This window comes from Lynx canadensis, chromosome E1, assembly GCF_007474595.2.
Source record: "Lynx canadensis isolate LIC74 chromosome E1, mLynCan4.pri.v2, whole genome shotgun sequence".
Taxonomy (NCBI): Eukaryota; Metazoa; Chordata; class Mammalia; order Carnivora; family Felidae; genus Lynx; species Lynx canadensis.
Genome location: NC_044316.2, coordinates 54,024,666 through 54,038,815, shown reverse-complemented (window position 1 = coordinate 54,038,815; position 14,150 = coordinate 54,024,666). Strand labels below are relative to the sequence as shown.

Sequence of the window (14,150 nt, the reverse complement as noted above, 5' to 3'; positions counted from 1 at the left end):
AAAGGAACTGACACAGATGATCCACACCTAGAACAGTATGAAATTACCAAACCATGTGGATAAAACAGAATCATATGGGCTGGTATCAGAAACGATGATCAAATCAGAAGGTCATACCAGAAGGATCGTGTTGTCTGTGACAGAAATAGGCTAGCCTCATAACAACACTGCATCCCAGAAGACAGGGAGGAGAATCTATATGTTCTGAGCAAATGGCACAATAGTCTGGGAATATTCTAGCAACAATCTCATGCATGAAATATAGCACCCTGAGACCTTTAAAAGCAGAAAATCTACATCATGATGAAGTATCGCCAACAAAGAGATAAGTTAAATAGTGAAAAAAGAGAAGCTATGGTTAGCAATGAATATATTTTAAAATATACAAAGAACCGTAAGCAATGGTGGGGACTATTACAGGACAGAGTGGTAAATATCATATATTCCAAGAATACTATGCTGACAGTATCAGCACTGGGTAGAGGAGGGTGGTAAGGGGTGAGATGCAAACGTCTTCATCTTTTAAGGCATAAAATCCATAGATAGTTTAAGTGTGTCATTAAAAATAAAATGGTAGGGGTGCCTGGCTGGCTCAGCTGGTTAAGCGTCTGACTCGATTTTGGCTCGTGTCATGATCTCATGTTTCGTGAGCTCAAGTCCCACTATCAGCTCAGATCCTACTTGGGATTCTCTCTCTCCCTCTCTCTCTTCCCCTCCCCTGATCACTCTGTCACAAAAATAGAGAAACTTATAAAAGATATAAGATGGTAATGTGGAGGCTTAGAGTTCAAGCAAAGTGCAGAGGGTGTCCAAGTGAGGGGCAGCTTGGCATGAGTGTCAGGGCCTCAGCAGGGTGAGGAAGCCCTCCCCACTGAGGGTCAGCTCATTCTGGGGTGACAGAACCTAAGAGTGTGAGAAGGGTATCCACATGGAAGGAATTTGTGTGTAGGATATCAAAGCCCTCATAGGGTGGGGCTGGAGGTAGGGTGGTGTAGGGCTGTGCATGGGTGTTGAGGCAAAGCCTGTCTCTTCCAGGCGAGATTGGTTACAAGTGGCATTATTGACCCATAAGTAAATATAGGAAAACTTCCAGAAGTCAAGTTTCTCACAGTGCGAGAGGAGAGTCACAAATAGAGAAAACCAGAAAACTAGAATGAGCCCTGTGCTTCTGACTGGGAATTGGGAGCATTGCAGGGAACTGATAGTTTCAGGCTGTCCCTGAAAGCCCATAGATGTGAATTCAACAGGGAGTATGTTTCCATCAGTTACCTGTATATGTAGGTGTATCTGCAGAGGACCTAGGAAAAGGGACACCCTAATAACTAGAGAGCACCCAGCTCCTGGGCCTTTGGCTTCTTGAAAATCATTCTCGGGGCGCCTGGGTGGCGCAGTCGGTTAAGCGTCCGACTTCAGCCAGGTCACGATCTCGCGGTCCGTGAGTTCGAGCCCCGCGTCGGGCTCTGGGCTGATGGCTCAGAGCCTGGAGCCTGTTTCCGATGCTGTGTCTCCCTCTCTCTCTGCCCCTCCCCCGTTCATGCTCTGTCTCTCTCTGTCCCAAAAATAAATAAACGTTGAAAAAAAAATTAAAAAAAAAAAAAAAGAAAATCATTCTCCACTAAAAGGAAGTAGAGTTCTTTGAGAAGTGGCTGATTCCAGGGCTGGGACACAGAACTGACAAGTTGAGCCTTGGACATCTTGTGTCGCAAAAGAGGAAGAGGTCAAGGGCCAGAGAGACACATCAAAAGGACAGGAAGCTGCTCAAAGGGGCTCCCAGTGGCCAAATCTGGGACAATTTGAACATCAAAACACATAATGGTAGTAATGGAGTGTAAACCCTCGGAGCAAAATAAAAGCCATTTTAGCGTATATTGGTATAAGCATATAAAGGACTAAATTGAAATTTGATGCGGAACTGGTGATTTACATTGTTTCAAAGAACTTGTATGCAATACTTACTAATTATAAGTAACAGGGCAACTTTGTAATGAAGAAGTCTTCCGGCCACAACCTTCAGCAAGTGACCAAGTGGACCCCATTGGTAATGGAACAAATTGAAATCACGTGTGCCACCTGGCAAGATGCACCTCCTGAAGGTGAGGCAGGAAGCCGGTGCCAGAGCCCCTACCCCACAAGTGACAAAAATACAGCAGGGCTGCGACCCCAGAGTCTTCTGTTCACTTGTGGGTTCAGGTCTTCCTTCATGGTTGGCACATACTCAAGGCTTAGTTCTGCTTTCGATCGTGATGGGGTCTAGAATTTTGAAACCCCTTTTTGGCTGGAGCCCTAACATCCATGGGACACAGAAGAAAGTCCATGATGGTTGCAGGTGGCTCACAAACTTGAGATGAAATATGTTTTCCAAGGAATCGGGGCCCCATGGGAAGGCATTTTCTACTATGTTAGAGGCCTCAGGAAAAAGAAGGGCCAGGGCTGTGTGGCCAAGGGGGCCACTTGGCTTCTCAGGCTGTCCTCATGCCCACCAGAGACAACAGTGGTGCTGGCAAGCCATAGCAGCCCTTTGGGGACCCTGAGTTTGTGGAAGGGGCCTCCGTGTCACAGATCCCAAGACTCAGCTGCCTCCCTCTTGTTCCTGCCAGGACCCCTCTGGCCTCAGCTCTGTGTGTTATCTGAGACCCAATTCAACAAAGAGACACATGTAGACAAGTAAATACACCCCCACAGACTCTCTAGTCACCTGGATGCATAGCCGGACTTGCTGTTTTTCCCTGAGGGCTTCTGGGTAGAGCCCCAGAGCCTGAGTGAGAGGGTATCTCTTGAGGAGACAGACACCACCACCTGGATCACAGGATCAGGATGGAGCCCACCTAGACCTTCCATCGCCCAGTCCATCTCAGTCTCGCACCAGTGAGCTGTGCATCATCTGTACGGAGGTTCCCTCATGGTGACCGTGAAAATGAGGGTCTCCAGATGGTCTATGAGGGACACAGGGCCTCTCCTCCACTCTGTCACCAATGTGGTGGCTTCCACAAGTCTCTTATAGGCAAGGAGGTACTGTTTGTGGCACCAGAAATTAGTGTTCATCTTTCATTTCTCCTAAGATGGAAATGACATGCTCAGAGTCCCCCCACCATGGTGTCTATAACTTCTTTTGACCCCTCAGAAGCAGGGAGCCTAGAACACACAGACTGATATCCTTCTCCTTACACACACAAGGGACAGGGTCCTAGTCAGTTCCCTGGGAGTCACCTCCCACTCTGATGATAAAGCAGGTATTACTGAGCAATTCCATGAGTATCCAATGCTCCCTGCCATTGATCATTGTCTCTATAAGTAACATGAAACTTTCATTGACAGCCACTGTGTCTGAGGCAGGCACAGTCACATCTCCTCTGAGCAGCTCCCGAGTCTAGACAAACTGGGCTCTAGGCAGTATAGGGGACATTAATCACTTCACTTTACACATGAGGAAACTCAAGCCAGACTGAAGACACTTGCCCAGTGCCACAGAGCCAATGACACCTGTGCCAAAACTGGAAACAAAGCCTTTGATCACAAGCCTGGCATAGTTTCTACCCTCAACCCCCAGGATGTACAAGGTTACTTCTGTTTTGGTGTGCCCACTCTATGTTGGTTCCTATTCCAAATGAGACCACCATACAAAGATCCAGCATAACAAATAGGGCACAGACACCATGCTAGTCTAAGCTTTTCATCTTAGCACTCTCTGATCTATTGAAATGTAGGAAAGGACCCCCCAAAATCTCCTCCACCATTATTCTAGACACTTGGAAAGACTTCTTAACTAATGAGTCCTTGGTATTTTCCCTGATTAGGGCTTCAACATATGAATTTGGGGGCAACATGGGCTTATAGTTCTAACAAAATGGTTCGAAATAAAATATGGACGCAAAAAAAGAATAGACAGAGCCCAGGAAGAATGTAAGTGGAGGAGATCCCCCCAAACCCCCAAATCTTTATTGAGAGGAAACATGTATTCTCTTGAAAATTAAAAAAGAAAATTGCTTATTTGTTATTTTTTGATGAGTGAGTAAGAAGATGTTGAACATGAAGAACCCAGTATTCTGGGCTTGCAGTTGCTCACCTGAGGGAGGGGGTGGGTAGGAAGGAGGGATGGTGGAAAGGCCAAAGGCCAGGCCAAACCCAGGAATGGATGATTGTTGGTCTGAACTGCCTGGAACATGGACAGTATCACAGCTGTTACGGGGAGATCTGAGCCTCTTAGACTGTCCCATCTAGATGGAAAAGTCCAAATGGTCCTTGGAGCCCCTGCACCTAAGGACCAGTGGGGTCAAGGTACAAATGGAGGGGCAGAAATGAATTGTTTCTTGTGACCACTGGGTAAGTCCACTGTGTTTGGAGGCTACTGACGTAGATACAGGGATAGGTGGATATTTGCATTGTTTCAAAGCCCCTCCCACAAAACACTTATACTTCACAGAGGAAAAAAGAGTACCTTCAATGAGCTTTGTCAAATTTATAATGATATATCTGTATACCTGTATTAAGATCTTGTTTGAGATGAAAGTAACCCAGGTATTCCAGGCTTAACAAAGGTGATTAGACTGTGCACTTAGCATGAGAAGATTATAATATTTGAGGTATACATATACCATGATACATTTTTTTAAATACAGAAAATAATTGCAGACGTAGATCCCTATACTTTCCTTTAACTCTCTTGACCATCAGTGAAATTTTGCATCTACATAGAGGGAACCCTTGTCAGGACCTCTCTGAGGGGATAAAAAGGCTTATCCAGGCCTCTCCCTTCTACTCTCCCACCTCCCTGTTGCTGGAAACAATCTAAATCTACAATTGGACTTAGAGTCACTTCACAACCTCTAGAATGGATGGCTCATACTCTTACATATAAAACATTGAAACAGTGTCCTCTCCAAAAAAAAAGCTCCAAAGAGTGCAGGAAAGATTTTAATAGGAAATGTATTTTATAGGATGTAAATGTATTTAATAGGAAATAGATTTTAATAGGAAATGTATGGTGCAAACAGATAGGATGTGGGTCAGGTGATGGTCCAACCTTGCCTTCAATCTTTTGTGCTCAGACGATTCTTTCCCAGGAGGCACTGATGCAGCAGAAGGTGGAATCGGTGGACCTCTGTACAGCTGGCCCATCAGGGATCTTTGTCCATGTGGACACATTCTGAAACTTTTTGGTTTAGTTGAGGTTTTCTACTTACTGGTTGGTATGGAACTTGAAAACCCATCATTGGCCAGAGTCTTGAACGATGTAATAGTCATTTATCCTTGGCAGAGCCACTCCAGGGTTGCAAGGAGAGGAGGTGCCAGGAGGATCCACACAGGAAGATTCTCTGCTGCTCCATTGATGGCCAGGGCCCCTGACCTGTGCAGAGCAGTCAGGGAGCCAGAGTTTAATACTAAGATCAGGATGAGGGGAGTCCTCACCTAACAGGGACCCTCATCTCCCTTGGAACTGCAGTCACTGCCCATTCCCTGATCAGAGGTCAGAGGATGCGGGAGAGTTGGTGACACAGGGGCTGTGGTTTTCCTGCTCAGGCTGACTTATTCTCCTGCTGGAGCCCCCCTGACTCCCCACAGCACAGTAATAGCAGGTCTCCAAGCAGGGGCACCTTTTGTTGCTGCATCCCCCCACATCCTCTCCACGTCACCAGCAGGCCACCCAGGATCAAGGATTTCCCCTTGCCTGACTCTTTTGGTTCTACGTCTGTCCCACCTTATGTAAATTCTGCCCATTTTCCTTTCTTTCTTTCTTTCTTTCTTTCTTTCTTTCTTTCTTTCTTTCTTTCTTTCTTTCTTTCATTTTTATATTTGAGAGAGAGAGAGCCTGAGCAGGGGAGGAGCAGAGAGAGATGGAGACAAAATCTGAAGTGCAGATCCCAAATTCTGTCCATCTTTCAAGCTAGGATATAATATTACCTAATACAATAGAGGAAAATTTCCACTCCCCTTTCAATCTGGATGCTTACCTTTCAGCTTCTCCTGGGAGGAGTCTCTTCCAGCTGTGACCCCCACCTGGTAGCACATAGAAGGCGCACTATCTCATGCACCCTGGGACAGTGGGCACGTGGTCTATTGGACAGTTGGGCCCCTGCTCACATATGTCCCCCTGGCAGTCCCCATCAGTATCCAAGAGTCTGATGTCCTCACCTTCTGCCTCATCCTCTCCCCAACAAGCAGTGCCAGGACCCCCCTGGAGGCCATTCTGTTCTTTCCTTTTACCTGCCTCGAGCAGGATTTGTCATGTCCATTTCACAAACGACTTTTCTTGAGGGAGAGGACATGCTGCCTTGCATTTCCCAAAATTATCTTTGAACCCACTGTGCTCTTTTCCCACGTTCCACTCCCTGTGAGGCTGCTGCCCTTCTGCCCTCCCACAGGCTTCCTTTTCTGCCCTTCAGTCCCCTAAAAGTTCTGCATCCTCCCCTCCCACTCAACAGAACAACTAGTCTCCAAATAGTCATGAGTAGGACAGAAGCTGGTTGTGATGCATAAGCCAAGTGCCTGGCCTCATTTGTACATGAGTGAACACACTATCCAGCGGGCCAGGCTCCAAGGAATAGGGACCTTCAGAAGGGAAGGAAGACAGACTGGAGCTCGAGGGGAGGCAGTGGAGGGCACTTGTGGCAGGAAATGCACCATCACCATGGCCTGGGATGGGGTGAAGCAGGGCAGGGTGTATGCCCTTTGATGAAGGAGTTAATTGTTCTTTGGATGCCTGTTGAGGGGGTTGGGCTTTAGGTTGATGGCCCAACCTCTCTACCGTGTTGGGAATGTGAGATAGCAGGAATGCCAGCTTCCCACTCCTTCCCAGCATTTCCCAAGCACTTGGGAGGGGAGGGCTGGATCCATGGAAAAAGGACCTGCCCTTGACAGTGGGCAGAATGACTCCCCCTCAAAGATGTCCTAATCTTCAGACCTTTGAATGTATTAGATTCCTTGGCGCAAGAGAATTAATGATGCAGATGGATTTAAGATTGCCAACCAGCTGACCCTGAGATGGGGAGGTGATCCTGAGACATCTGGATGAACCCTATGGAATCGCCAGTGTCTTTATAAGTGAAAGCACACAGGAGAGCCAGTGTCAGAGTAATGAGGGTGAGAAAGACTCAACCACCCCTGCTGGTTGATGGAAGAGACCACGAGCCAGGGGTGCAGCAGCCTCCAGAAGCTGGAAAAGACAAGGAAGCCCTTCTCCCTCAGAGCCTCCAGGAGGAGCCAGCCCTGCCAGCACCTTGAGTTTTAGCCCAGTGAGACTCATCCCAGACCTTGATCTCTAGAACTTTAAGATCATAACATCGTTTTGCCTTCAGCCACCAGGGTGGTGGTGATTTGCTCCAGAAGCCACAGGGAGCTAATCCAGAGCCCTTCCCTTCTGGCAACTTGAGGCTGAAAACATCTGCACCTGTTTTGGCTGCTTGGGGGTTGGGAGGCAGGTCAGAAGGAGACCAGAAGCTTCTCTCCTACAGCCCAGCTGAACAACTTAGCTTAGGTTTCTTGTGGGGAGGGGGAGCTCTTTAAGGACTCAGAGGTACAAAGAGGGGGCCCAGTGCAGACCTGTTTCTCCCCAGCAGAGGAAACATCAGAAGGGCCAATGGGGGCCCCTGTCAGAGTGCCCCAGGGGAGAGCTGTCCCAGGGCAGCAGTGGGAAAGTCTGTGGGTTCAGCTGTGCTCACCTGCTGTGGGGGTTGATCAGAACAATAGGCTGGCTGCTGTTGATGCCCTGGGTAAAAGGAGGAGAGGAAGCTCGACCGGCTGGTGTTCTTGCTACAGGCTTGGGAGAGTCTGTTGGATCAGGGGCTAAACACACAGAGCAGAGCATGGTTGTGAGTGTCACAGGTGGCTCCCATGGTCTCCACACCCCACCCCCAGGGGTGCAGAACCTTTCTGTCTTAGTGCCACTGCTCACCCACGTTGGTTTTCTCTTGCATCTTTTTGCTTTCTTATTCAAAACATACGATTTCTTATTTGCGGATAAATACCAGTTTACTACCTTGTGAGGGATTTAGGGTTACTGGTTATGTAGGAATTCACATTCAGTTTCATCTCGGTGTCCTATTAGACACAGCTCAGTATGTCAGAACCATGTTCCCAATCCCTGAGGCCTTAAATCAGCCAGGCCAGCTCGTTTCTGTGTTCAGGCTTGCCTGAAGCAGGCTCTGTGCCACCTGCCCTGAAGCGATGTGACCCATGAGCTGGCAAGTCCAGGGTTCCCTGTATTCTGGGGCTGCCAAGTGCCCGCAGCTTCTGCTTCCCCTTGGGGCCCTTTCTGCCTACCTGGGGCTTGCTTTCTTACTTCTTCAGGTCTGCCAAGGGAAGGTCGTCTGGGTTAAGGGTCCAGACTCCAATTCTCTTGCACCAACTCCTCCTCTACTCTTGCACACATCTACCACATTTGATGTCCTTTTCAGTTAATTTCTAGAACATTCTAAGACCAGCATCCTTCCCACTGCACACATTTGCACACATTTGCATATTCTAAGTTTGAAGAGACTTTTCTCTGCTCTAGAAATGGAGTGTTGAGTAGCAGGTGCATTACCTACCTAGTGTCTGTGTGTTGGAGACAAGACGCAGGGGTCCAGACATGGAGCTGTTGGGTGGGGGCTATAGCCTGACTCTCTTTCCAGGCTCTTCTCTTAGGAGGACTTAGTGCTTCTGGGCAGCTTCAGGGGAGCCCAGGGTCCCCTCCAAGGATAGAGGCAGCCAGAAGGGAAGGTGCCTGCGCCACAGTGGAGTCTGTCTTTCCTTCTCCTAAAAATGGGTTCATAGTCCCTCACCTGCTCCTTTGTGCTGATGTTGCCAGGGGGTGGAGGGGAGGAAGAAGAAGGAGGAGGCAGGGAGAGGGTGTCTTGACCTATAGCTGAGACCATCACCATCATGTCCTTATGGCACCCCACTCCTCCATGCAGGCCTGACATCACCCCACACAGGCTGGGATGTGCTGAGGGTGAATGTGACCGGGAAAAAAGGAGCTGCCTCCCCTGGACAAGCCTGTCCTGGCCAAGTGTGTCCTTTCTAACCCTCTGGGGAGACCAGATGGACTCATGCGGCATTGTGGGGGCTCACTCTTTATTCCAGTCCTTTCCAGAATCTTAGTGCCCCCACCCATGCTCTCACATGCACATACCCACTCACACAAGCACATGCACACGTATGGCCTCAGGCCAGATTCCAGACTCCTCTCCATCCATCGGGGGAAGACAGAGAAACAGTCCTGACTCCTCTGGGGGTGGGTCCCAGGGGCCCAGAACACAGGAGGGTAGTGCCTACCTGGGTCGACAATCACGGAAAATTTGAATCCTATGTCAGTGCCGGTCTGCTCAATCCCACACCAGTAGGTGTCTTCGTCGTCATACCAGAGATCCTCCAAGGTCACGGTGAACATGTGTCGGCTGTGATTGTCCTGGATGGACACTCGGCCCTTCTTCACCAGTTGCTCTGACCCAGTGGTTTTAACAAGGATTTTGCAGGAACTCCAGTTCTTTCCGCGACACAACCATTTCTTGTAGAATTCCCATCCTGGGCTATACTCACAGGACATGGTCAATGTACCAATTGCTGTGCCTCTCACCATACTCTCCTGGCAGGTGGAGAAGTGGCCTAGAAAACAGAAACCCAACATCCTTGAGCCCAGGGCTGACCCAGGTGCCACTCGGTCTTCTGACCCTGCACTGAGACCAACCAGGAGCCTCTGCCCTCTGTATAATCACCACATTCCACCTGTCCCTTCATCCCCCGCAGGATTTCTTTTGCTGTCACCCCTCTTGTGAACCCTCCTTGGGTCTCCTAACTGCCCAATACAGGGGCCTCTGCTCACTTCATCCTACTGACCACCCTCCCCTGCCTGCCCTCAAGCAGCACCTTTTCCCGGCAGCACAGAGGGCACACTGCAGCCACAGGTGTATTTCTGAATCCCAGACTGGTGAGACAGCATGGTCCCGTCCTCATCCCAGCCCCTGACAATCTAACCCCCACACACCTACATACCCTCAGCCTCCAAACTTACATGAACTAAACACACACACACACACACACACACACACACACCAAACACACTCACTCACTCAGACACATGATTGCTTGTATTTTTACCTACACATCGTGCTCTTCTGTGTTTCCATACCTTTGTACAAGTTATTCCCTCTACCAGGAATGTGCTTTATTCTCTGTTTGAGGGAAAAAAACCCTTAATTCATCCCTCAAGGCTCAGCTCCAACAGTGTCTCTTCTCTGGTTTCCCCGGTTCTGCAACAACTTGGTCACTCTGGTGCCTCCAGGGCACTTTGCCCCCATCTCGGGTGTTTTGTCTAAGACATTGGATTGCATCTGGTCTTTGGATCATCCAGAGCAGAGACCCAGGCAGGCTGATGTGTGGGGACGAGCAACTCTCCAGAGAGCCTGTCACCCTGGTTTTGCTGCCTGCCTTCCTCCCTGTTGTCTGAGCTCTTCAGAAGAGAGGTTCCCGGCTCAAGCTACAAGTTAAGACCAGTTGTTTAGGCTTTTAAATGATCCAGATGTCTGAACCCCACCTTGGCTGAATGGGTCTTAGCTGGAGACTGAGTATCTGTGCTCTTTAAAACTTCCTCAGGAATTCATGCATTTATGTGTGAGTGTATATATGTGTGCGTGTATGCCTCTCCATGCCCTCTATCTATTTATCCATGCATCCACCATCCATCCATCCATCATCTGTCTATCCTTCTCTCTGCCAGGGTTGACAAACTGTCCTAGACACAGACACTGTTTGTATTATTTATTCTATTTCCTTGTCCAACACCTAACTTAGTACTTATCAGGTAACAGTACTTAAAACAAATGTTTTTAAATAAATAAATAAATAAATAAGCATCTGGCTGAATGAAGTCCCCGCCATTTCCCCCAGGACAGACCCGTCCATGTCCTGCCCCAGCTCTGCAGGTGTGCCGTCCTGAAATCCCCACCTCACTCACCTTGGACGACGAGAAGGAACAGAACCGGGAGCAGCCACATGTCCTGCCTGCTTGGCTTGTCTCCCTGGTGCTCAGTAAATGCCAGCTGCCCTCCAGGGACTGAACTGAGAATAGAGGCAACCTACCTTCTCTTTCTTCTAAATTATTCTTTTATAGTTTCTCTCATCTACTTCCCCTCAATTTTTTCTTCAGTTACTTCCTAATTTCATTAATTTGGTGTAAAGCAGCGGCAATGGTTCGGAGCTTATGGTTGACGTGATAAGGTGGCCCCACTCCTTGCTCTGGCCCCTCAACTCAGCATCCCCTAGAGTCTGACTCTGATGATCTGCTTTCCGGGGAGGGTCCCTGCTTTTTCCCCCCACCCCCCACTCTAGCACCACCTCCAGTCTGTGCGCACCTACTTCCTGCCCCCCCCCCATCTTCCAGCCCAGTTCTCCACTTTAATGGCTGTTGGAGCCTTGTAGAACTGTCCACCCTGTTAGCAGCTCAGATGTGCTCCAAATGCCATTTCTTGTCATCTTCATCCCTAAAGTCAATCTGTCCCAACACCTGGTCCCTGGGCCCAAGGCTCCCTCTCCACCTGCCTCCATCACTCTAGTCTTCTGTAGACAAAGACCATGGGGTCTTCTCCCTGCCACCTGCCACCTGCCACCTGCACCCTCAGAAGGCCTGGCAGGGGTGGGGGGCTTGGAGGTGGAGCAGTCCGGGGCTTTGCCAGAGGAGTAGGAGAGGGCGTGGCGGGCGAGCCCCAGGAGGGAAGGGGAGCAAGAATCCCTGTCCCCCTCAAGGTCCTTCTGGCTGGACTAAGACTCAAATTGACATGAGACAGATTAACAAGAGAATATCAAATCTAATAACATACGTGCAAGGAGTCCACACAGACATGGCAGTCAGGCAAAAGAGATACAAATGTCATCCCGAATTAAGCAGAAGGGGGTAGGGGACTGAGATTTCAAAGGGAAGGAACCAGTAAATGTTTGGTGCACAAATGTCAGTCCTGCCAGAGAGATGGGTTACTCAGATCAAATTTAAATGTAAGCTTCTCTGCAGTTGCACACATTAACAGTTCAGCTGGTACGTGTTTCTTCCAACTGAACAGGTCTATTCATCCGGATGATAGGTCAGTTTAGGCAAACTCATTTCAGAAGGCAGTGATGCGGGTGGATTCACAACGTTAGGCCTGTGGTCCAAGTAATCAGGTAAGAAACAAGAGGCTTTTCTATGGAAACAAGAGGAACCCAGTGGTTCATGACTGGATCAAACGTTCAGCCAGTTTCCGAGTTGTGAGGGCGGCCAGTGGAGCAGACTTCTAGATGTTGGACTCGAAGCATCTCAGATAGAGTGAGGGCAGGCTGTGCAGTCAGACAGGTCCCCTGGGTTTGTAGTTCAAATGTCTCTGGTGATCTCTGCTTGGCCTGCTGAGCGATAGGCACAAAGATTGCGTAGGTTATGAGTTCTTGTGGATTTCTCTAGGTTTAGGTAAGTGGTTTACATTTAGCAGAACTTCAGGGGAAGGGCAGTTTTAGTTCTCAAAGGATTCCAAGTCAGAAAGGTGGGAGAAACCTCAGAATGTCGATTTGGAACGTTGTAGCTGGTGGTGGAAGACACTAGAAGAAATCAGGACCTAATCCAGTATATAATGAATAGTAATAAAATCTAAAATGTACAAAGATGTGTTATTGAAACATATTTTCTCTCTATAATCACTTCTTTGACCAAAGATAATGAAATTAACACTAATTTGTTTGCAAAATAAGTCATTTCCCATAAAACTTGGCCTGACTATTTCCATAAGTACAACAAGAATTGCAGTTGACTCTTTCAACTGCTTTGCTAGAAGTTTTCATAAAAAGTCTCCAGATGAAGTTTAACAGCCTCTTGAGGCCAGGAGCCAAACCAATTACTTGCCTTCAGACTTTGCCTGTAATACGTATAGATTTGGGTGAATTCCTCTCTTCTCCAGGCCCCCCAAACATCCCGAGGTTCCTGCACCTGCGAGGAAGTGACCTTCTTTACTCACCTGGTAAGGCTGCTGGGAACTCTGTAAGCAAGCTATCAGTCTGGTATTTCCAAGGGGCTTTATTGGCTCCATGAAATCATCCTGAGTTCTTTAAGGCTGTCGGGTCACATCTGAGCACGTCATTCCCAAATATGACCTTCCAGTCCCAGCGTGGTAATATACGCAGTGTTTCCCATTGTGTCCTGTCATAGGTAGAATAGATCTTATTGAACTGAAGCAAATAAACAGTTTCCAGAAAAAAAGAAAATATTCCCTGAGAGTTTCTGATTCTCGAAGGTTCAGGTAAGGAGAAAAGATAAATACTCGAATTTGTTCACAAGGTATATTTTATCAAAATGTTGTAGTCAGTCAGCTGAAGAGACAGTTTCCTTAAATCTGCCCAATTAAAACATTTTGTGAAAAGTAGCAATATTTCAAAAAGTCATAAAGAGTGTAATTATCTTTCTCAGTCGTTCAGAGTCATGCTATTAATTTTGGTTCTGCTTGAATGCAGTTTTTCCACTCGTTCTGGAAATTTTTACTTTGTTCAGATTTAGGGTCTTGAGGTATTAGAAACCTGTACTCGCAGTTTTCCCCTGAATCTCCTTGAAAATGGTCACATTTGCTCGTGTAATGAGGCATCTAATACACATACAACTGTCTGTAAATAAGGAAAGACTTAAAAATGTGCATTCTTCGAGATCTGCTTGGAGCTCCTGTCATTGCAGCCTACACGGAAATCTGGATCTGTGACACACAACACTTCCAGATAATATCATACCAGGACCTCAGATTTGTAGGAGTTTCATATAACTTTTAGAACATGTATTTTAATAACATATCTATATAAACATAATCTAAGAGGGTTTCATATCACTTATTTGGCAATGCTTCCCATGTAAGTAAATGTACCAAGTAGCCTCATTAGTTTAATTGCTCACAAAAATCTCTGAAATGTTCAAATGTCAAGAAATTTGAAAAGGTTTGAATGTTTGAATAGGATAACAAATTATTAAGAAACAATATTTAATTATCCTTTCAACTAACATGGCAATAGGAGATATTCAAGGCAAATATAGAAGGTTACGTAGCTGTGAGAGCAAAATGTAACTCCTTGGATATTCAGACTCACTCGGTTTTCTTAGGTATCCAAGATGTGATAAATACAGGAAACTATTTTGGTCGCCAGAATCATGGGTTTCAGGCAGATAATTTAAAAAGATA

At 47.4% G+C, this 14,150-nt stretch overlaps 1 protein-coding gene across 1 annotated transcript; it reads right to left on the bottom strand.

The window, feature by feature from the left end:
- Nucleotides 1–5,241: 5,241 nt before the first annotated feature.
- On the bottom strand, nt 5,242–10,967 carry LOC115501200 (CMRF35-like molecule 5). The gene is made up of 4 exons (XM_030296155.1): nt 10,928–10,967; nt 9,250–9,579; nt 7,656–7,779; nt 5,242–5,344 (listed from the first exon to the last, which is right to left on the bottom strand). The coding sequence occupies exons 1-4, from the start codon at nt 10,965–10,967 to the stop codon at nt 5,242–5,244; spliced, it is 597 nt and encodes a 198-aa protein (XP_030152015.1).
- Nucleotides 10,968–14,150: the final 3,183 nt, after the last annotated feature.

Excerpts from the sequence above, each read along its gene's own strand:
- LOC115501200 (XM_030296155.1), bottom strand. The coding sequence starts at position 10,967 with ATGTGGCTGCTCCCGGTTCTGTTCCTTCTCGTCGTCCAAG. Across the intron at positions 7,780-9,249 it reads TTCCGTGATTGTCGACCCAG|CCCCTGATCCAACAGACTCT; the intron begins GTAGGCACTACC and ends CTGTGTGTTTAG. Across the intron at positions 5,345-7,655 it reads CTGATCAACCCCCACAGCAG|GTCAGGGGCCCTGGCCATCA; the intron begins GTGAGCACAGCT and ends TGCTCTGCACAG.